The sequence below is a fragment of the Condylura cristata genome, unplaced genomic scaffold (genome assembly GCF_000260355.1).
Source record: "Condylura cristata isolate star-nosed mole 26May11 unplaced genomic scaffold, ConCri1.0 scaffold00013, whole genome shotgun sequence".
Classification (NCBI taxonomy): Eukaryota; Metazoa; Chordata; class Mammalia; order Eulipotyphla; family Talpidae; genus Condylura; species Condylura cristata.
This window is the reverse complement of record NW_004567114.1, coordinates 28,352,340-28,377,288: the sequence shown is the minus strand read 5'-3', so window position 1 is coordinate 28,377,288 and position 24,949 is coordinate 28,352,340. Positions and strand designations below refer to the sequence as shown.

At 37.8% G+C, this 24,949-nt stretch overlaps 1 protein-coding gene across 2 annotated transcripts; it reads left to right on the top strand.

The window, feature by feature from the left end:
* The first annotated feature begins 722 nt into the window (after positions 1 to 722).
* ZBTB1 (zinc finger and BTB domain containing 1) lies at positions 723 to 23,889 on the top strand. Of its 2 annotated transcripts, XM_004681789.2 has the most exons (3): positions 723 to 1,095; positions 14,212 to 16,124; positions 22,335 to 23,889. In XM_004681789.2, exons 2-3 carry the CDS (start codon positions 14,230 to 14,232, stop codon positions 22,369 to 22,371), a joined length of 1,932 nt encoding a protein of 643 aa, XP_004681846.1. In that variant the 5' UTR covers positions 723 to 1,095; positions 14,212 to 14,229; the 3' UTR covers positions 22,372 to 23,889. The 2 variants fall into 2 exon arrangements, with proteins under 2 accessions (XP_004681846.1, XP_004681845.1); XM_004681788.2 differs by lacking the exon at positions 22,335 to 23,889 and having other exon boundaries at positions 14,212 to 17,644.
* Positions 23,890 to 24,949: the final 1,060 nt, after the last annotated feature.

Below are 24,949 nucleotides of genomic sequence, written 5' to 3'. Positions count from 1 at the left end.
GCCTGCGTGCGTACGTGCGCGCCCGCCCGCCCTCTTGGCTTGCTCGCTCTGGTGGCGAGGCGGGGGTCGGCCCGCGCTCTGGGCGCCTCCGCGGCGGTCCCCAGTCGTGACTCTGTAGGCGGAAGCGTGGAGACCAGCTTCAGCGTCACTGGCTCCCCACACACAGCCGCGTGACCCGGGGACTTTCCCCAGGGTGTGCAAAAAGCACGGACACCCCCTCAAAACAGGGGTGGGGGCGGGGATGGGTGCGCCCGCGTGTTCGAGGGGCGAGGGCTAGGGCGCGGGGCCAGGGAAGCTGAGCGGCGGGAGTCTGGCAGTGGAGGCGGTCTGCGCGGGGTGGGGCGCGGCGGGGGAAGTGACTCAGGGCCAAAAAGGACAGGCCCATGGCAGGCAGCGTGGGGGGAGCGCGGGAAATGGGCAACCCCCGAACGGACCTGCCGCGCACGGGACAGGGCGAAGGGAGCGGCGCCCCCGGAACGCCGGAGACGTGCGGCGAGGGCGGGCGTAGCAGCCGGGCCCTTAGGGTAGGGGTCTGACATTGGACGGAGTGGGAGAGCAGCATCCAGCCCTTGGGGAGTCGGGAGGAGCCCAGTCCCATCCAGCTGTGCAAACAGGAGGAGGAGGTCCCAAGCCTACCCTTGGGAGAGGGGCGAGAGGGGCGGTCAAGCCACCGCCGCGCCGGCCCCCGCGGTGCGGGTTGCGCCAGCCTCCCCGGAGCCCGACGCAGAAACTTGTTGCAACAAACAGGCGACCGCGGGTGCCCCTAGCAGCCAGCGGCGGAGTGGGTGGGCGGGCGAGAGGGAGGGGAAGGCTGGCGGACGCCGCAGCGAACTGGTGGGCAGACCCGGAGTCGCCGCGTAAGCGGGGCCGGCTCAGTGCGGTGCGGCAGGCGCGGCTGTGCGGCAGCGGAAGTCCTTTGTTGCAGCACAGTCCCTGGCAGAGCCAGAGCCTCTCCGCGCAGCCCAGCCCGAGCGCCGAGCGCCGTGCGCTGCCGCCACTGCAGCTCGCGGCCCCTTCGCCTCCGCCCGCCTTTCCCGCGGCTGATTTGCCTTAAACTCCCTAAAACCTCCGCAGCCCCGGTTCCTGCGGCGGCCGGTGAGTATTTGCCAGTTGTGGGGCTATTTGCGCAACTTTGGCCCGGGCGGGCGGGCGGCGGGCCTGGCAAAGTGCGGGGCCGGAGCGGCGCCGACCGGTGCGGGGAGCCGGAGCGCGGCGGACGCGCCGCGAGGACCTGGCGACGGGCGGCTGTCGGGCCGTCTGCTCGACCCCGCCGCCCGCTGCCCGCCGCTCCGGAACGAGCGGCCTCCACGGGTCGAGGCGAAGCCCTCGCAGAGACTAGTTCACAAATTAGTTACCTTCTTTTCCCTTTCTTTCTCTTTTTTTTGGGGGGGGGAGGGGAGGGAGGTGTAGACGGGAGGCGGGAGGACCCGGTTGATTGACATGCCCAGAGCCCGCTTCTCTCAACTTACAGCTGCGGCTCTTCGGCTGGTGGGAGGGGAAGTGTCCCGGAGCCCGAGGCCGCAGACTTGGGCGCGCTCCGAGGGTGGAGGCGTAAGAGCCGTGCAAATTCTTGCCACGCTTTCCCACCCCCTCTTGCCGGCACACACGCTTTTTGTTCAGCAAAAAGTGATAGATCTTGGGTTTGGAAATTTTCAGTGGAAAAGATCTGTTTCCTGGGAAGAAAGTGCTTTCATTTCCAGTGGCGGGCACTTAATAGAAGTTCTGTTAGTGTTCGATAAATGTGTTGGGTGTAGAGCTAGAGTCGTTACCAGTAAAATATGTAGACATGGGTCTGAACTGAGCCCCCCTCCCAGTTTCTCTTTCTACCTAAGTAACACGTCTGCACGGTATGAAAGGTTAGCGTGACAGTTTCCAAATTGGGAGCGTCAGGGAGAGGTTATTACAAGTCCTTGATGTTTTCTGGAGACAGTTGGGTATTTGTGTGTGTGTAATAAAATAATATTACTAAATCAAGCCTCAGCTTGGTAAGCACGCGCAGATTCTCCACTGGCCTGAGTGTATTTCTACACGGTACATATCAGGGTAGACAAGACTATTCCAGGAACAACTTTCCCTTTGAACTAGAATTCAGGGAGCGGTCCTAGGCTTTTTGAGGCAACTCAGAATAGTTTTTTGAACTGAAGTTCAAGGTACCTTGGAGCAGATTTGGTGAAGGATGTAGTTCTTTTAAGTTCAAAGCAACCAGGGCCTTCTTTTAAATAGAGAAATTAGATTCTGTGAAATTTTGTTGGTGCAAATGGATATGATGTGGAGAAAGGGGGAGAACCGGGGCGGGCGCAGGAAGAAGATTGAATGATGGCTGACTATCAGAACCTCAGAATTTCCCTTTTGAATTATTTGCTGGGTGTCTAATATAAAGTCTCTGTAATAACAGAATAGCTATAAGAACCTAGGTGGGGGCTCATCTTGAACAGAAAATTGAAGCATGGGGAGGTGAAAATACTTTTTCCGAAGATTAATGAAGAGAACCCTACACAAGGTTCCCAATTAACATACTCATTTAAAAAGCAGGATATCTCCATTATGACCAATGTTCGTACAAAATAACTCAGATTGAGCAGTCTTCCCTAAAGCCTTTCTATGCCTCCCTCCCCTTGTAGGATGAACTGCTATGTAGGGGAGGGGGTAATCCTAGTGTATCATTGTCAGAGAAAAGAGAAACCATATCTAACCAGAACCTTAGCAGGATATGAACAGCCTGAACCACTTGTTTTTGATCTTATGCTTTGATTTTGCTTTAACATTACTAAATTTTTGTACTGCTTCCTCATTCTCCTATGCTAGGCCCTAGTGAAGGTACAGTTCATGGATCCTATTAAAGCGTGTCTCTGTGTTCTTGTAGAACTATTTCCCATTCTAATGGGCAGAAGATAAGAAATGCCTGTTTTCATGCCACTTCTCCAGCCAGAGAAAATGATTATGCTATTAAGTGATTAATAGCATAAGTGATTATTATACACCAAGCGGGAAATCGTTTGGGATAAGAATATAGGAAAATAGATACAAATTTTTATTTTTAAAGCACAGTGTTGTCTTCCCCAAAATTGAGGTATATTTGAAAAAGATCTGCTTGCAAAGGTGACTTTGGTCTTTCTAAGATGTTTTCTCTTGATACTTTCTTTATATGCAGTATTTTTTACCATAAAATATTGAAATTACTTTGAGCCATATTAAAAGTTAACTCACATTTAGTTTTTCTCAAAAGGGAAATATAAAAATCCGTGTTTTGTAAAAATTCAACCAATACTGAAGTACATGAAATACAGAAATGGAAATCTTTTGACTCCCACTCCTGAAAGAGATAATCACTATTCAGAGGAGAGAAGCCAGCATTTGATCATAACCGTGCTGCTGTTAGTCCCTCACCCTGCTTAGAGATGAGCTGTCATGCTTCATGGGCTCTTGTTCTCTGCTCATCACTCAGAGGCTAGTGAGAATTAGCTGGGTAAAGAAAAGAGAATGTTTTTGCCTTAGGCTGGTTCAAAGTTCTAAGATTAAGGAACAGATATGAAAGTTTAAAGACATCAGGGCACCTATTTCAGCTGTATCCTTATAAAGTTCTATACTTTGGTGAGCTAGTATTCATACTTTTTTAATGCTGCTGTCCAGTCTGATGGATCGATTTATACAGACCAACCTCATTAAAACTCAACAAAACCCTCATATTTGTAAAGAGTTTAATAATATATAGTTGAGAAGGAATGAAGACCACTGCCAAGCTACCCTGTGCTGGTATGGGAATGAGGGCTTCCTCTTATCAATATTCAGAGGTAGAGGGGTCACATCGAAAGGAAATTAAAGAAGGGAATTAATGGCTGTTTTGAGCTATGGCATAGAACAACCTGGTACCTATTTTAGATTCTAAGTATACAGAATTACTTGTATAGTAAGTATAAGAGATGACAGTACAAAATCACGTATGCCTTAACTGGTATATTCAAGAATGAGCTGTGAAGTAGCTGATGTTCTAAAATCAAGGCCCCAAAATATATGTGGTAGTTAATTACAACATTGGCTATTTGAAGGTGGTGGGGGCAGGAGTTTTTTCACATTGCTCTGATTTTTTAATTTAAAATCACTTTCAAAATAAAATTGGAAAGTTAAAGAAATAACCAACCCAAAATTGTTTTCTATGTAAAATATTCAAAATCCATTTTAGACTTAAGTGAAATGCTTCATTCCCATCTTAAATCTTTAGTATTAGTGGAAGGCTTGCTCTAGTGGGCATGGGAGTAAGATTGAAGGAGAAAGTGGGAAAGAACAGGGTACTCTACCCGTAACATGAGGCATTGAGGATGAGGTAACTTAGAATGCTTAGAATGTTCCAAAGGGACACTCCAGTTAATAGTCATTGCTAGAAACAGTGTTGTCTGTTTTATAACAACTGAAACTTAGGGCTCTGAAACAGTCAGTTTGAATTTCACCTCCAGTTTGAATTCCTCCAAAATGAGCAATTTTGGGCATACCCACCACTGACCAAAAAATTTCATTTTTTACAAAATGAAAATAATAAAAAGCCCTGCCTCAGGACTGTTGTGAGAATCAGTTGAATAATGTGTGGAAAATTGCATGGCAAAAATTTGACCACTTGGTTGAAATAATGCAAAAATTTGATGCATGAAGTAAAACTTACCTACTCTAACATTTATTCATTCAAAAACTGATGAAATATCACCTGAATGTCAGGCAACTGTTAGAGGCATAGGGATGCAGTGAAGACTCAGAATGTCTTGGTCCACTCACTGCTTATCGCAAAGCAGGGGATCCACATAACTATAATCCCTTCCATGAATGCCGTAAGAGATCTCAGTAGCATCCCTGTTTGTATGTATGTATGTATGTATGCGCTTTTGGAAGTGTAGAAGAGTTGTCAGTTGCCTCACTTTGAGATCAGAAAGAACTTCATGCTGGACATTGAAAAGGTTCTACACAAAGGGACTAGCACGTGGGAGAGCAGGAAGCGTTCTACTGTGTTAGATGCTTTGATGAGGGGGAATCTTCAGTCGTAAGTACATCTAAGGTTTAGAAGTAGATTCCTCTTAGAAGAGCATATTTGTGATATCTTTTAATTGGTCATTTCATTGACTTAGGAATGTGAAATTTTCAGCATTTTGCTTAGAATTACTAAAAAAATTGCAGCCACAGAATTGGAAACAATGCAGTTTCAAAATGTGTGAATCTGCTAGCAGGAAGAATATGGGTCATCCTTCCCATCATAGAGCTGTCTCATCATTTACTAAGTGCTAATATTGCAGAGAAATGACCAAACCATTTCCATACTTCTCCCTTTCAAGTTGTTTACAATATACACCAACACATAGATAATTGTGGTAGCTGGTTCTTAGCTTTACTCTGCAACAGACACTGTCTTGCAATATAAATGTTAAGAAGGATTACCATCCCTCTTTTTTTTTTTTTTAATTTATTTATGCATACTAGTGCTGGGGTGCAGGCCAGAGATGTGGGGTGGGGGGAGTTGAGAGGATTCACCAGAGACAGAGTGGGGAGCAGAACAGGGGGGTCAACTGAAGTACACTGCTGAGAAGAGCAGGGGTGGGACAGAAGTCTGCTGCCCCATGAGGGTCACCTTCCTGACCAGGCATGGAACCTGTGCTGCAGTGGCTGCAGATAGCTTCATAGTGCTGCACCTTAACCCCATGGGCCACCAAGGAGGCCCAACCATCCCCATTTTCAAAAGAGAGAATTGAGGCACATATTGGTAGGCAAACTGCTCAAGGTCACACTAATAAGTAGAGTTATAATTTGAATACAGACAGACTGGTTAGTCTGTGCTTTATACCAGTTTTGTGTTGCTATTCTGATAACTAAAGTATAATGTGGTCCGTGTAAAATAAAGAGATAATACACAGTAATATCAAAACCTGAAATAGTGGAAGAGGGCTTCCAGAGACTTCCATGAAGGAGATAAAACTGAGATGATAGCTGGGAGGTTCAGATGGGAGAACCAATGAACATTGAGTAAAATACATGGGTGTGGGGGGTTGGGACTCCGTAGTTAACCGTTTTACTTTGCTTGAACACTTTTGAAGCAGGAAGTAGCTAGATAAAAGAATGGATGGGTGGGCTTAGGGCTTTGCCTGCCTTGCTGAGGAGTTTGTGCTTTAGCCTGAGGCTATGTGAAGGGGACCCAGTGAAGAGTTTAAGCCAGAGACAGACAAGGCATGATTTTTGTTCTTTATAAATCATCTAAGGATGAAGAGTGGATAAATAGTTAAGAAGCCAGTTGTACTAACTCAGGAATAATGGTAGAGGAATTTCTAGGGCAAGAAAGATAGGGATGGAATAGAGGGTCAGATTTGAGAAATATTTGTTAAGACTTAATCCTTAGATGAGGGGGGGAAAAGTCCTTGACGCCCAAGTAGCCTGGCGAATTGGTGCATGGCATGCCTACTGAGAGAAGAGGATACAAAAGGAAGGGAAATTTTAAGGTCCCAGACAAAATCTGGATCCACAGAGTGAGGACTTTAGAAGTTACACAAAATGAATCCTAAGAATATGAATGCCACGTGCAAAAAGGGACTTCCTGGTGAAGCAGCAGTTGCTGTAAAGAAACCTCTGTTTACATAGCACCCTCTGGTGGTCAGAAGATTCTATGTTCCCTCTAGGATGAACCCTTCAAAATGTAGAAACTGCCTGGAATAAGTACTTTTCTCTTTCACTCCTGGAAGAGGACTATTCCAGAAGCCACCGTGTTCCCTTTGTTTTCTCTCTGGATAAATTAATTCCCTATACATATAGTACAAGTGAACTACAGAAATACCCCCACTTACTCAGAAATTACTTGGTTAGCAGTAGCTGTCCTGTTCCTGACCTGAAGCAAATGAGTAAGGAAATTAAAATAGATGAAATAAATTTTAGGAATTAATATCTTACCTTATAAAGCCCTTCTCTAGGAAAATTATGTAGATTCAGTTTCAGTGAGTGTCTTATTTCATAACCTATAACAAGTTGAAGTAATGGGCAGCAGATCAGCAAACCTTTTAAAAGGGACAACTGTTGGCATGACCAGCAAGGAGACAGAAGAATACCAATCAAGAAAGAATAATCTCCAACAGCGTAACAGTTGAAATCCATTTTACAAATAACCCTTGCAAATTTGATCAGCTCCACTATTTCAGCAAAAGCAATTGATGCAGGGGAGAAAGCAGCCAGGTAAGGCTAAAGGATGGTGGGAATAGCCTTAGACCAGAATAATCTTATCCTGTCAGCCACTAAAACTAGATGTGACTTTGAGCATATCCCTTAACCAGTCTCAGTGTGTTTTTGCATCTATAAAGTATCAGGCTAAACTTGATGACTTCTTGAATTCTTAAATTCATTCTGTATTCATGATGATGACATTAATAATTAAAATTATTTTATATGCAGATTGAAAAGACAAACATTTGTGAAGAGTATGTTGGTCCCTGTTTTATAGATGAGCAAAGCAGGTTTAGAGAAGGGAGAAGTTTCTTTATAACAAAATTGTCAGCTGGTATTCAAGTTTATCAGTGTCTGCTTAATTCTGCCATTTAACAAGCAAGCATTAAGTACCAGCTCTGTGGGAAGAGTGTGCTAGGCACAGGGAACACAGAAGCCATTAAGCCTCACTCCTGTCCTTTAGAGTTCAGTTGACAGACATAACTGTACTGTAGTGCTGCCTTGGCCTCCGTTAGTGCTGATGATACTGATAACATTACAGGATTAATACCTCCAGCTAATATACAGTGACAGGATTTTTAAAGATTTTGAGCGTGAACATAGAACTGAGATGCCGTTTATAGCATTGTTTCTATGGGAATATGTTTCAAGTTCTAAATAACTAACTTAAAAATAAAGTTTCGGAATAACTCAATTATAAGTTCAGAACTTTCTGTACTAAGTACTGAATATGCAGTTTAATAACTAGCCAGAATGCCTGGTTGAAAAAGTAACATTTGTAATCTGATCATGTCAGTCATTTAAGTGCTTTGAAGTAAAACCTTTTATCTCTAGAAGCCTCTACCAACTGGTTATTCCTGGAAGTATCAAGGAGACTACCAAGAGTTTAATTAAATTTAAGTGTATAGACAGGACTGTATACCCTGGAAAATGGTCTTCTAGGAAAGCATTTTGCTGAGGTCTTATTTTTATAGATAGGAAAATTGTCATGCCCATGATCTCAGACTCCAGAATTGTACTGCTTCTGTTCTATTCCCTAGTCCTCTGTGGCTATAGGAAGGTACTACAGCATGGAGTGCTTCTGTTTCCTTACTTGGAAAATGGGTCTTAAAGTAGTACCTATTTTTAGGGTTTGGTATGATGATTTACTAGATAGTAAAGTGATACTTATATATATATGCATCCATGCATATGTATGTATAGTGCATAGATGTGAAATGTGTGTGAGGATATACATAGGGAGAAAGTGGACTGCTTAGGCTAGAGAGCATGCCTGGGGGAAATCCCCCACCCCTGTGGGTTCTCAGACTGATTGAGCAAATGAGTAAAAGAAAAAGATCAAATTTAATTACATTAGTATAGAGAATGTACATGGGTATAAACTCTGAAGTAAATGGGACAAACCTGGGATTGCTAAGGGATGGGATACAAGCCTGAGTGTCAAGGGAAGAGGGGGTTTCACATGGCGAAAAGATGATGAGTTTGTATGATAAGACCTTGCCTCTACATGTTTGCCCTGCGATAGGTTTCTTTGATAAAAGCTTGTTTCTGGAAATGTACCTAAATCTAGGTGATCTGCATTCTTTAATGTGGTTTCTCAATCAGCCTGTTCTTTGATTGACCTCACTTCTACATATTAAAGTGACATGTATTGGGGAAAAGCCTGCTCTGAACATCTTGGAAAATGCCTGTCTGGACATTTTTGGGGAGGTTGATCCTGTAATAGTAAGATAACAAATGTCAGCTAATTACAGTTGTCATTTACTCTACCTTCTGTAACCTTCATCCACCAATCTAGTAAAGCAGATCTGCTTTGCCTCCCATTACATGTCTAAACTTTTGTTTATGCTGCTGTGTACCCCTTCCTGATTGTTTACATATATACTTATACAAATGTCTGCAATGCCTTTCCCTTTGTTTGCTGTTGTTTTCTCCCTTATTCATTTGTCAAGGCTTCACACAAAATCCTGCATCATTCCTAAAGTCTACTGTTCTACTTACAGGTCATTTTTTTCCCCTAAAATTATTGATGAATGTTATTTGATATACTTTTGATTCTTGTTTTAATCTCTCATATGTAATTAGCTCTGATATTATATCTCCTCCATCTCCACCCTCTCCCTCAGTGTGTTATGCAGTGTTAGGAACATTGTAGGTGTTCATAATATTCTGTTTTGTAAACATGAGAGAAATGCCTCATTACAATTCAGACTTCTTAAAAAGATAGCCTATATAAACTATTATATTATTTTTTAAAAAAAAGCCTATATACATATGGACATACATACACTTACATTCAATCATACAAGCCACCGAAAAGGTAGGAAGAAAAGATGTCTGTGTGTGTGTGTGTATTGATATTGTAAATAGTTCAGAGATTGGTGCACTGAGTTGGAAGTGTGACACCAGGCACTGAGGCAGACTTCCACCATGGCTGCTCCTGTTGTCAGGGGCCTTTTTGGTAACGCAAGTCTATAGCACAGGTGGGGGGAGGGGCATTATTTGCCTCCAAAAGGACTCGTTCCAAAATCCCCCTAAGTTACTTTATAAACTTATTTGTAGACCTCTGTGTGACATTGACCAAGACTGGGGCAAAAGAAATTTCCAATAAAACTTGTTTCCAGCTTAATAGATTTAGCAGCTAAGGAAAAGTATTTCTGGAAACTTTAGTGTGTCTGAGAAATTTACCAAAATAGCTTACACAGTGTAATTTAAGGAACAAGTTTACTAAATAAGACTAGATGTACCTGTACAGATCAAACCATGTTGCTGATAGAGTTGGGATGTGGGTAGTCACTTGTGCAAGTGCACCTGGCCAGTTAAGTGCTGAGTAAAAGGACTCACGCCCAGTCCTTGTTGAGTGTCCTTTATATAAGAACACGTTGCCTAGTGTCGGGTGGTTTGCACCTCCCGTAGTCAGGTGTTTTTGTTGTGTAGTCTTAGTATTTAACCATAGTTAACTGTAACCCTGATACCTTGTACAAAACCCGTAGATTTTTGCCCGGCTATGAAGTTAAGAATGTTGGACTAGATCAGATCTTTAAGTCTAAGTCTGTGAATATCTAAACTACCCAATATGCTTAATGTGCTTGGTGCTTGAATTTGAGATGAACTGGTAAATTTTTCAGACTAAAAATTTTTACCTCATCTAACTACTTTTTCTTCCTGGAAAACTGAATACAATTCTTGTAGGCATAGGAGGACTCTTGGCTTTGATCACATTTGAAGTTTCTGCTCTCAGCCTCAGCGCTTGACTTCTAATTGTAATAAACTTGTTTTGCCAGTGATGCAACACAAAAGCAATTATAGATTTCGTTTATAGAAACAAGAACAGTTGAAATATAATCAAGTCTCTTATTTAAAACTTCTCTTTATAAGCTTTATTATAACAAAGCTTGCTAAGGTTTTATTTGGTAGCATTACTAAGGATATTGAAAAGAACTGTTGTAATCTGAATGAAATTGTTTAATAAAAATGAACTATAAACAAGCTAAAGTCTCACAGAAATTTAGATCCCTTGCCTCTACCCAGTCTTCTGCTCTCCTTTTTTTTTCAGGGCGGGGTGGTGGGGTGGGTAGTGTTTCTTATTAAGTCTTCCGATTAACTGAAGGAGGTATAACACAAACGGGTTTCTGAATGAAGTATAACAAGAACAAATACGGGTACTAATATGTGAGTTACAGCTATTAAAAGTGACCTAAAACCAGGTTTACTCAAAACTTGGACATTTGCATAATAACACTGAGGAAATGACAATTCTAGGTCAGCCTAGAAACTGAAGTGTATTAGTTTTATACACAGTACTTAAACTTCCAGCTCTATGAGAAGAAGACAGAAACATAGGGAATTCAGACCTAGTGACACTGAGCATGTACACTCTCCATTACAGCCGGCTGCCTTTGCCATAGAGGGGGGCACTTTACTGGGTATATGCAGCTAAGGTCACTAGTCTTTTAAAAAGTCATGATCCTCCTGGTATATCATTGAGATGACAGGATATCCAAGCTATTGCTGATTCTCAATACCTTATATAGTGCCTGGTACACAAAAGTACTACTCATTGTTTGTTAAATAGTAATACACTGAAATGTCATCAGTGTCCTTGTTTTAGTGTTTTATGTTAACACACTGTATGTACTTTTTGAATATATGGTTGTTTCGTTGTTCATTTTTATAGTGTTTGATTTCTTCTCTCAGGTGTTATCTCCATAAAATTACCACCACCAATTCACCCATGAACTGCCACCATAGACTTTTTTGCTCTTCCCTCCTGTTTTGATCCCTCTCTCTCCCTCTCCCCCTCCCCTGCTGAAAGTCTCCAATTTATAGTTTGCCTACTAGTTTTTTTTCTTCTTATCTCTTATATGGTTTTCGTATGTTCCTCCAGTAAGTAAAACAATCCAATATTTTTCTTTTTTCCTCCTGACTTATTTCACTGAGTATAATCCCTTTCAGCTCCATTCATGTTGCTACAAATGGCAAATGTTTGTCTTTTTGATTGCTGAGTAATATTCCATTGTGTATAGATATCACATCTTCTTGATCCAGTCTTCTGTTTTGGGCATTTAGGTTATTTCCATATTTTAGCTATTGTAAATAGTGTTGCAGTGAACATAGAAGCAAATACAGGATATTTAAAACCTGTAACTTTTTACAGAGTAATTTGGTTGCCAAACTGCTGGACTCCTATTGGAAGGAAACTTGAAAGTTAATTAGACAAACTCAGCTCCTGATACTTAAGTAAGCATCACCACACCTCCACAGCACTGTCACTCCATTAATTATCACCTGCCAAGCACTGTACAATTTAAACATAGCTGCTATGAATCCTTATGTTTGATATTATTATTATATGTTGCTATTATTTGATATGTCACTGAGGTATTTATTATTGTCCCCACTGTGACTGTTCAGGTGAATAAGGCTAACCAAATTACCAGAGGTGGTAAAGTTAGATTGGAACTCAGCTCTGTCTTCCATTATCCTCCACCATACTGCTCTCAGAAGCATTTCAGCCCTGTTTCCATCCAGGGCTCTTCTTAGCCGCGAGCCAGTTTGTTTGAGCCAGTTTGTTTAATTTTTGAACAATTCTTATTGCTAGAAAATATTTTTGATGTAATATTTAGCCCTCTGTGGCTTTGTTTTTATTACTTATAAAGGTCTTTCTGAATAGTACAGAATAACTATAGGCGTTAGAATCTTGTCCTCCACAAAACAGGCTTGGGGGTAAATATTTGTATGTTTCATTTTTTTCATCCTGTGAATAATATTTTGTTGTTTGGATTTGTTTTATGTAATTGTTACATAATTTTGTGTCAGGGCTTATTTACTTGACTTTACATTCTGAAAACCTGTTATCTTCTACAATCTTCATAACTACAATCTTCATAAATAACATATTAGCTTAACTTTATGAATAAGCGGCATTTTGTGTTTAGGTACATAGTGAACATGATTCCTCAGAGGTTTGGTACAGGTAACTGAGTTACAGAATTAGAATATTGTTCCTATTAAAATACTTGCTTTATCTTACAGTCCTTGCAATTTGCACACATTTCGCCAGACTCACCTTCCTAGCTGTGGAATCTTTGCATTTGGGCAGGAAAGCTGGGAAGATCAGGAAGGAGGAGACAAGATGGGTCTTCAGCAGTGTAGAAAGGGGTGTATAGTCCACATGTTATCTGTGACAAGTGGGTTAAAAGCAAGTAGAAATAAGTAAACTTATAACTGCGTTAATTACAGGGCTTAAAGGTTGAAGAGTAAACATTTCTCTGAGGAGTTTGTTAAAGGTTCTTTTTATGTTCAAATTGTATAGGAACTTGTTTTTAAGTAGAAGCTAGATTCTGATGCTTAATGTATATGAATTAAAAATTGAAACTAAAAGTGGATATTGTTTTAACTTAGTAATATAATAAATATAATTTTTAAAAGTCACCTTCCTACATTAAAAATACTTAGTGTCTACCATATATTAAGAAAACTAATTTCAGAAAGGCATATTTAGGATAATAGGTACTTGTTAGGTTAAAAAAACAACAACGCATTTGCCTAACACACAGTAGGTACTTAATACCTATCGACTATACATATATATGTACAAACAGAGCAGAAGATACATAGGTTTATAAAGCAGTGTGTGGAGTGGTTACCTTTGGAAAGAGCTGTGACTTTAAAGGATTAACAAATGGAAGGAAATGTATAACTTAAGGATAGATAATCCTCCTCAAATAGATCTACTGCCTTGTAGCCTAAAAGTATGGGAGTAATAGAATACAAGTATTCTTACTTTACAATCTTAATTGCTCCTTCAGTAATCAAGAGAAGAACAATTGTCAAACCTACCAGTAACACTTTCATATAATCTATTAAGGATTTTTAGATTCTTCTATGGAAACTTTCAAGCATACAAAAATAGAATTAAACCAATCTTAACAACTTCAGTAGTTACTAACAAATGACCAATACTGTATCATCCATAATCTATACCCACCCCATTGGATAATTGTAATGTACATGTCAGAAAATTTCATCCATAAATAATCCAGTACAAATACCTAAAAGATATGGATTCTTTTTTAATATAACCAAAATACCTTCTTATGTTTAAAGATCACTCACCTAAGATGTTTCTAATACTCTACAGGCTAGTCACTAACTCTTCAGTTTTAAGTTGCTATTTTACTTTTCATTGTTTGTGTCCTTCGAGTCCTTTTAAACTACTGACTTTATTCCTTTCAAGTTTAATATATGATTTATTTCCCTACCCCAGGCTGTAATGAAACCAAAACAGTGGCTTTTACTCAGAGTGCCTGTGCTTATATTTCTTAAAATCGAAATGAGAAGTTTGCAGGGTATATTCAGTCTCAAATTGAAAAATGAAATATATATATTACTGCCTATTACTGGAAAACTGTTCATACCTGGATTGTAATAGCAAAGTCATACAAGTCACAAATCAAGATCAAAGTCATTCTTTTTTCAGAGCTTTTCTGATGTCTTGTCTGACTTTAATATTTCTGTTTCACATAGGTCTCTAATTAATAGAAGATGGCAAAGCCCAGCCACAGCAGCTACGTCCTTCAGCAGCTAAACAACCAAAGGGAATGGGGTTTTCTCTGTGACTGTTGTATCGCAATTGATGACATTTACTTTCAAGCGCACAAAGCAGTTCTAGCTGCCTGTAGCTCCTATTTTAGAATGTTTTTCATGAACCACCAGCACAGTACTGCACAATTGAATCTCAGCAACATGAAAATCAGTGCTGAGTGTTTTGATCTCATTTTGCAATTTATGTATTTAGGGAAAATCATGACGGCTCCCTCCAGTTTTGAGCAATTTAAAGTTGCAATGAACTACCTACAGCTGTACAATGTTCCTGACTGTTTAGAAGACATACAAGATGCAGATTGTTCTAGTTCAAAATGTTCCTCTTCTGCTTCTAGCAAACAGAACAGCAAAATGATATTTGGTGTAAGAATGTATGAAGATACTGTGGCAAGAAATGGCAGTGAAGCCAACAGGTGGTGTGCAGAGCCAAGTTCAACAGTAAACACACCACATAATAGAGAGGCTGATGAAGAGTCTTTGCAATTAGGTAATTTTCCTGAACCACTATTTGATGTATGTAAAAAAAGTTCTGTGTCCAAATTATCTACTCCAAAAGAACGTGTGTCACGACGCTTTGGACGGAGTTTTACTTGTGATAGTTGTGGTTTTGGCTTTAGCTGTGAGAAATTACTAGACGAGCATGTGCTAACCTGTACTAACAGACATTCATACCAAAACACAAGATCTTACCACAGAATCGTTGATATTAGAGATGGAAAAGACAGTAATATCAAAGCTGAGTTTGGTGAAAAGGATTCTTCTAAAACATTTTCTGCACAGACAGACAAGTACAGAGGAGACACAAGTCAGACTGCTGATGATTCAGCCTCAACCACTGGAAGCAGGAAGAGCACAGCGGAGTCTGAACTAGGAAGTGAAGAAAAAAGCAGAGCTGCTGAGAGAAAAAGAATCATCATCAAGATGGAGCCAGAAGATATTCCTACCGATGAACTGAAAGATTTTAACATTATTAAAGTTGCTGATAAGGACTGCAATGAATCCACTGACAATGACGAATTAGAAGATGAGCCTGAAGAGCCATTTTATAGATATTATGTTGAAGAAGATGTCAGTATTAAAAAAAGTGGTAGGAAAACTCTAAAGCCTCGGATGTCAATAAGTGCTGATGAGAGAGGTGGTCTAGAAAATATGCGGCCCCCTAACAATAGCAGTCCTGTACAAGAGGACACTGAAAATGCGTCGTGTGAGCTGTGTGGACTCACTATTACTGAAGAGGACCTTTCATCTCATTACCTAGCCAAACACATTGAAAATATCTGTGCATGTGGTAAATGTGGACAAATACTTGTTAAGGGTAGACAGCTTCAGGAACATGCTCAAAGGTGTGGAGAACCCCAAGATCTGACCATGAATGGGCTGGGGAATACTGAGGAGAAGATGGACATGGAGGAAAATCCTGATGAGCAGTCTGAAATACGAGATATGTTCGTAGACATGTTGGATGATTTTAGGGACAATCATTTCCAGATAAACAGTATCCAAAAGAAGCAGTTATTTAAACATTCTGCCTGCCCTTTCCGATGTCCTAATTGTGGCCAGCGTTTTGAAACTGAAAATCTAGTGGTTGAGCATATGTCTGGCTGCCTAGACCAAGATATGTTTAAGAGTGCCATCATGGAAGAAAATGAAAGAGATCACAGACGAAAGCATTTTTGTAACCTGTGTGGGAAAGGGTTTTATCAGCGATGTCACTTAAGAGAACACTATACTGTTCATACTAAGGAGAAACAGTTTGTTTGTCAGACATGTGGAAAGCAGTTTTTAAGAGAACGTCAGTTGCGACTGCACAATGATATGCACAAAGGCATGGCCAGGTATGTCTGTTCCATTTGTGATCAAGGAAACTTCAGAAAACATGACCATGTACGGCATATGATTTCTCATTTATCTGCTGGTGAGACTATATGCCAGGTCTGCTTTCAGATATTCCCAAATAATGAACAGTTGGAACAGCACATGGATGTACATCTGTATACGTGTGGAATTTGTGGAGCAAAATTTAATTTGAGGAAAGATATGAGATCACATTATAATGCCAAGCATTTGAAAAGAACATAAGTGATTTTCTACTGTACTTATGTTTAGTGGATAGCAGACAAAACACCAAAGCAAAGGATAAGAGCTATTTAGAAACTGATTTTATAAGATGAATTGTTGGAAAAAATTTCAAGACCCTTTTACCTTAAATATTTTTGTTTAGGATCTTAAGTATATCTTAGGTGTTATAAAACGTTTATTATCATTTTTGTTATTTCTTAATAGAACTCTGTTTTTAGTTTGTTTTAGCTATGATTAAAATTACTTTTAAATGTAGACTACAAATGGTTGTTACCCTTCAATGACTATTAAACTTTAGTTTTTTATCAATAAGGTGATCACTTCAATATTTTTATGTGTTTTTTTAGGGTTATGTGAAATTTTAAATCCAACATTGTTCATTCCTAATTTTAAACTTTTAAGTAATTACACACTCTTCACTTTCAACTTTCTTTTTTTTTTTTTATAAGTTGAACAGTGATTTAGCCACTGTTTATTCCCCTTTTCAGTGAAATTCATATTAAGTTGAGAAGCTTATTAGGCAGGTTAGGTGCACAGGATCTAACCTTGAAGGTTGACATGGGCTCAAACTTGGCCTAAAAAATTGATGGACCTAAGGAAATTCCTATAAATGAATATTTCCTATAATTGATAAAATATTATCATTTAATAATCACATTTAAAACTTATATTAAGTGTAAAACCCAATGACTTTACCCTACTTGAGAAATTAGTAGGGACAAGTCATTTTGCTTTGTGATGTTAAATTTAACTATGATAGTTAATTAAAAGACATATCTTGTATTCATTTAAAATAATTTAAAATATTCTGATTTCTAAAGTGTGTTAGTTTATCAATTATTTTTGTTTATAAATAGACTAATAGCTTTCTAGGACTATGACATCTGAAGAAAACTGATTTTTCACCTTTAAAATTACATACTTTTGGAACTTATTTTGAGATTTGAGAAAGCTGCCATGTATACTGATAAAACTAATAAAGAAATCAATTACAAATCTGGTTGTTCTATAAAAGTAGAGTGTGCAAAAAATGTCTTGTGTTTTGCATTATCTGAGATTTGGAGGAAATAGCAAATTGTAGTTTATCAGCATGTCTTTTTCTGTAAAGGACTACAAAGTGGGAGAACTATAAAAAAATCAGAGCTCATACAATGGAAATAATTTATCGTCTTTTAGTGAAGTAGCATTGTTGTTGCTGACACAAGGTTTACATAAATTACATATGAATTAACACACTGGCAATACTGATGTACTGTACACATACTTATTAGCTGGATGTCTTTTAATATGAATGGCAAAATACCTTTCTCAAAATGAAAGGATTTTAAATAACTCAGAAGTATAATTTTCTGACTATAAAAAGTAATAGTCTTCTTTGTTTACATCATTTTAAAATATGTAATTCATACTTTTATAGACATTTGAATAAAAAACAAGTTGCCAAGAGATTTGACTTAGCAGATTTAGTTGAAAGAGAAGTGTTAGAAAAGTATGAATTTAGTGATTTAGGGGAATACACTGAAGGTATTAAGAGTGGGAGTAGTACAAGAGCCAGTACAATATTAAAAAGAAAAGGTACAGATTGCAAGAAATAAGCAAGAACATACTTGAGAAGTGGAGAATTGTTTTTAAAAACCCATGTACAGAAATGCAAAAAAAGTGATTTATTTTCGCTTTGGATACATTATATCAAGTCATTAAATCTGAAATTCCACTAAAGATGACCTATATATATATATACATTACTAAACTGATACAAGACCTTTAATCCAGAAACCAGTTACCAAACTATATAGTATCTTAGTGTTTTTCTTTGGGTTTGTTTTTTTCCCCGTGATCTGCAACACAATCTATTGAATGGCTTTCCCACCTTTAAGGAACATGTTTCTAAATACTACCAATTTGTAGAATGGATTATCTAAATAGGAAAGGAGGCTTTAATTTAGTATTTTGATAAGCATTGAATGCAATCACTAATTTTAATACAATTCTAGTTTTATTTAACAGACATTTATATTCACATGCTATACCTCACATTTTCTGTAAGCTGTAAGTTCCTAATTCTTGCCCTTCAGTGATGTGAAGGCAATGAATTAAGGTTATGGTACTGCCTACTTTAGGTGTTTAGGCTCCAAACCTAAAGATGTATTTGGAATTTTGTCCCTCTTTCTGTCTTCCAGTCTTGCTTAAAGGACTTTCTTTTACCAGCAAGGAATCCTCGGGGATTGGAATCAGTGCCTAACAAACCTGCCACCAGGCTTGCAGCTCAGATGTTTGATTTCTTTAGTAAACAGCACTAAGAATTTCAGACATAATAGAGCACACATGAGTAAAATGGCTAATATTGGGGTCTCTGGTGGCCTATGGATAAAGTCTTAGTGCTATCACCCTATCACCACTTAAGACCTGAGTTAATCCCTGACCTGAGTCCCCTGCCATGGAGGTCACCCACATGGCTCAGCAGATTGCTCCTGTCTCACCCACTGCTCCCTTTAATAGATTTCTCTGTCTGCTCCCCACTCTGTCTTTGGTGAATCCTCTCATCCCACCCCACCCCCACACCTCTGACCTACACCCCAGTTTGAGGAAAATATGGACAATATAAAACTCTAAGAAAATATTATGGTTTTTCTAGGTGGGATTAATAGATGAAATGATTTCATAAGTTAAAATGACTTGTTTAAGGTGACTCAATTAGAACTAGAAAATGTCTTAGAACAATTGTTATGTACATATCAACTTTGTATTCTAAAACTGAGAAGAGAGACTGTTGGTGGTTAGAAATTTTCTATCCAGTTAAACATGTTCTACATCATTAGTTGAGAAACTTCCATATTTAGTAGATCTCTGGAAAGGGAAAATCTTTTTCCCTAAAATCTTTAAGGAAAATCCCTTAAAGAACCAGTGTAAGAAGTATAGTATTTAAACAAAACTTGTTATCATTTCACTAGCAAAAAGATAAGTCAGTACCAACCAAAAAAAGATCTGAATTGTAGGTGTACACATAATTGAGAAATAAAGAAATTTGGTCTATTTTTAAATTTTAACAATTGTATCATGAATTGCCATTCTTGTTCTTTTGCCATTAATATATTTGCTCAGTTCCTCATCTTTCCACACCACCCTTCCCACCTCTGCAACAAATGCTGCTCGCTGATAAATGCCAGTGCCCTGCTGGCATCCTGTGACTACAGTAGGATTCCAGGGCTTTGTGGGAACAAAGCTTTGTGGGAATATAGCCTGTGAAATGGCTCCCATCTCCTTGATACCTGAGGTGCAGCACAAAACTGGGGTGACAGGGTAAATGCCAGGGAGCTAAAGTCATTATATTTGGTGTCAATAAAGAACCTGAAGTTGGAAGCAGCATTGATTTGTGAACCAATGACCCATTCATCCTAAGGGTCTCTGTTACCACAGCATTGTACTCTATAGATTATTAAATATTTTACACGTGTAATTTTAATTAAATTTCACAGCTTTATATGAGGTAAGTATCACTCTTAACTTTCCAGATGAGGGACTGAAGTTAAAGGAAGTTGAGTTTTTTCCCCTAAGATCACACAGAAACTAAATATTAGAACTGTAACTTGAATCTAGACCTTTATGACTTCTACATTCCTTTACTTAGCCACTAAAGTACATACTGTACCTATCAGGAAGTATTAAAAAAAAAGGGGGGGGGCCTTTTTGCCCTAGGGACACATGGATAAAACAATCTGCTCCTTGCTCATCTGTCATCTGCTGTACCTGGTAAGGTAACTTACCTAATGAACATGTAGAATAATGTGAAATAGGAGCCAAATACCTTTATTTGAATAGGTATTCAGAATGGTGTTTTAGAAGTAAGTATTAAAGCTGACATGTTTAATTTTCCTTCATTTAAACTTAAAACACTCGGTATTGTCAAGCACTCTAGGATGTGACTCTTCCCTACCCCCTTCCCCCATTCCTGGTTTCTGGTTTAACTTCCCCACCAATTATCATTCATTTGCTTTTATTGGTCATGAGACTGAAGACAACTGAAATCATTTGAAAATAAATATTTGCAAGGAAAACCAGGACCCAAAAAAACACGCTGCTGTTTTTTTGCCTTAACAAATAATGTGAATAGGAAAATTTTCATTTCTTTGGCTAAAAAGCAAAATCCCTAATTAACGTATTGTGGTTTGATTAAAATTTATAGGGTACTATAAGATTGCCTAAAAACAAAAGTTGGTTATTCTAGTCATTTATAATTCAATTTACCAAAAATACAAATTGCTAGTGTAAACTAGGCATTTTTAAATGTGAAATTATTTAATGGTTTAGGTGAAATAACCTTCCTCTCAAGTGAATCATATTTTACCTTTTCAAATCCATTGCCTGGCTTCTGGTAAAAGCACCATTGTAACGATCTCTATCTGCCAAATGTTAGTTTTGAACTAAGACTAAAAGAAGATAGTGAAGAGTCCAGGGATGATGTCACAATTTAGGTGACCCTCAGTTATTGTTCAGCACAAGGCCATTATTTGGTAACACAGGTATAATCTCACACTAGAATCAACTGGAATTTAGCTGTTGATGGTTATAAATTTATATGCTGGCAGAAACAAAAAAGCAAGGATATAGAATGTGTCTGTGACTATTAGGAAATACTCATACTAGTGATTATAGTGGCTTGTAAACTCATGCTAATTTTGAACCACATTTATATGCAAATGCTCAGTTGACTTTGACTTAAACTTTTTAAATATTCTATTTTACATTTAAAAATCCAAGCATATAGGTTTTAAACAACTTAAGTTCCTTATTACATTCAAAATCAAACATTGGGATCCATTAGTGACATAATTGTTTATCCTTTCTATCAAAATCCAGCACAGATCACTAGGGGGCAGGAATTCATTATTTCTCATCTTACTCATTTGCTGACAAGATTGTGTGAAGATTACAATTCAGTAGTTGTCTGGGAATTGACTGTAATAAAGTACAGGAAACTAGGACTAAAGGTGAACAAAAATATAAAATATGTTATTTCCAAGTAGAGATGCTAATTTTATATGAGAATATACAAAGTTTTCTGTTTTTACCAACTTGAGAAAGAAATACGGCAGGTGAGACAGTCTATTAAATTGCTTTCAAACTTTTAGAAGTTACTATGTTATTTTTATTCTTGAATCATTTGCTTATACCAACCAGAATCAGCACCTCGTTTTTAGATGACAGAAATGTAATTCTAAACATAAGGACTATAAAAGTCATTTTTTTCCCCAAATGCTTACATGTTCTCTGGGAGAAAATATTTTAAGGGATAATCTCTCAAAAAAATTTAAGACCATTAATAAAAGGGTAAAAACTTGTTGTAAAAAGTATGCACACCTATAATCACTGGGGCAGGTTAGGAGAGTTGTGACTGGAGAGGTTTGACATGAGGGACAATTCCTCCTCTGTGTGTACTTTATTTTCATTTGCAAGTATATACAGCACTTAATATTTGGAGAAAACTGGCTAAAGGCACTCAGTAAAAAGAACATGAACTTTTAAATTTGTTAGCTCCACCATTCAATCATACTTGCAGTTAAATTTAGGAAGTTAAAATACTTTGTAAAATTACTTTATTTGAAGGAAAGCACTACTTAACTGCCTGTCTTCCCTAAACTCACCTTCCTATTTTAAATTGCATACTTACACGTACCCTCCCCATTCAGGCTTGGATCAAGCAAGAAAAAAGGGCCACTAAAGCTGAATAATTAAGTTAGTAGTAAAGACACCTCACATTTGAAGGGTACAGTAAGTTACATTGGGGAAGAAATTAAATAACCGTAAGTTCAAAGAACTATGCTTTTGTTCCCATTCCTTTTTCTGTTAACAGCATGCTGGCCTAGTGCTATACCACATGAAATTCTAAACTAAGAATTGCTTTATCTTGTAGAGCAGTCAACTTGTAATATTATTTTTCTTGAGTTTTGTCTTTTTCTGTGTGGCAGTGGTGAAATAGGGCCTTCTAAACCTCTGGAGCAGTGAGATCTGAATTTGGAGAGGACATGGGGAAGAATCAATCTTCAACAGATAATCTTTAAGTCCAGACCCAAGAATATCAGATCTGAAGTGGCACCATCATTTCTGTCCTCCTGACAAATCTCATCAACCCCAAAAGTTCCAGTTGCAAGGATCCAAGAAAACTCAGTAAAGATCACTTTGAAGTTACTTTGTATGACAAAATTGATTCATGGTGACTCTCCTAGTATTTATGGAAAATCTGCCAAAAATAATTAGATTATTTATGTGACATCAGTGATGAAAGCTACACTAAAATGAAACTTTATGTTAATTTTCTTCAAGGGTCCCTTCTCAAATAAAAGGGCTTGCTATAAATCTGTTATATATAGAGAGAATCACATATCTGTGTAAACAATTCTGAGAATAATCTGTTACAGTTTACATTTTATGAAATACAGTAGAACAATTAAAATATATATACCAAAAATCTGTAGCTTAACATATAACTATAGAGGTAGATACAGAGAAAAAAACTGAGAAAACAGAATTTAGTTATTACTGTAAAGTAACATTTGTCTTCCTTTTTCACCCTGTATACCAGTCACAAACTTAATTTTTTATATCAATGAAGCTCTTTTTTAAATCTGTCAACTTGAAGGGAAAACAGATGTAATTTTACTTTATTGGTGGTAGATTTTTCACTGATCACAGACAACCAAAATTAATGTATCTTAAGATATTGTTTTCTCCTGAATTTAGCAATATAATAAAGCAGAATGAGCTTCTGTTAAATATATTCTCATTATTAATATGTATCATCATGCTTCTGTTTTCAAATTCCAAGGTAAAATTCAACCATGTATTTAAAGAATGGTTAACATGTTTTTAAAAATCTTTCATGGGGAAGTGAAATATTTGATGATTTTAACCTGACTATAAATACATACATATATATCCATATTTTCTTAGACATATGGATCTTGATAGCCATATTATATCCTTACTGTGAATGTATTTGTAGTTTTATTTAACACTGTACACAATTCCTTGCAATTTCAAGGTGTTATGCATTTTCAGAAATGCTTGTTTTGTTTTGATGCCTGTCTTCAGATGTTTTAATAAGGTATTGCACAGACATCTGAGAGTACACAATATGGTATGCAGAAGTTAAATCACTTAAAATTTCTAGCTATAAAGTAGGATATAATTTGAATACTCATTATAATAATCAAATTAACAAATCAGAGTTAATGGCAATGTGATAGTGGGTGGAAAAGGGAGAAGAGAAATCCATTTGAAGGCTTCAAATTTATATGAATAGAACTACTTTAAGAGAAATACAGACTTAGAGAAGTGTTAGATTCTCATAAAAAATAAAGAATTAATCTCTTGGGAATATAAAGCTTATGGGACTATAGACTTCTAACAAGTAGGATTTAAAAAAAAATAAAGAATATTACCAATAATTAAAGGTGCTAGATCAATATAATAGAGACTCATGAATAATTTTTGATTGGTAGATTTAGACTTATAAAATAATATGGCTTAAATTTTGACTGTGCTAAACATCAAATGTAATGAATTATAATTACAAGTGATATATATGCATTCTATAATGTGATTTTTTGTAAATCAATATAAAATAGAATAAGTTATTGAATTATATAAAGAATTTTGGATATTCTTTTAATTCACCTTTTATTTAATAAAATTTCCTCCTCTGTGTTCAGAACTTAAACTGTCTGCATATTACTTTACTTATATATTTTTTAAACCTGGCTCTTTTTAGAAATTGTCTGAAATGTCATAATTCCTTCCATTTTCTAATACCAACATAATAAAGTATCTGATACAGATAAATACAATATTCCTGGGCAGCATAAGAAGTACACAAAGAGAATTAACTAAAATTCTTATTGTTAAATTCTGGCTTCTTTCAATATAGAATGATAGAACAAATATAATCTCGTGACAAACTACAGACAACAAAAAAATTAGGTTTCCTCAAAAATAAAAAAGTAATTTTTAAAAAGATTTATTTATTTATGCATACAAGAACTGGGTTATAGGCTAGAGTTGTGGGGGCTGGGGGTGGTGGTGAGAGGGTTCACCAAAGACAAAGTGGGGAGCAGAACAGGCAAATGTACTGAAATACACTGCTGATGGAGTAGCTGGGTAGACAGGGCAGGTCTGCTGCACCATTTGGGGGGGGGAGAATAGGGGAGGGTTGTAGCTGGGGATGGAACTAGTGCAGCAGTGGCTGCAGATAGCTTCATAATGCTGGGCTTTAATGCTTTAACCCCTTGCACCACCAGGGTAGCCCTAAAAAGAAATATTTGTAAAACAGCTTTTTCAGAACACTAATTCATTCTCCAAAATGAAAAACAATTTATTTAGAGAAGTAACTTTCTTACCAGAACAATTCATTTTATTTTTAAAATGAATCACTCCCCCAAGTGATCAGCAATTATTTTCACTTAAGGTCAGTACCAAAATTGCCATTTTACAGAATTTAGTAAATATTAACAATATGGCATAGCAAATCAGACTTTTCATGGATAAAACAGTCTTTCACTTTCACATTACTCAGACTATTCCACAG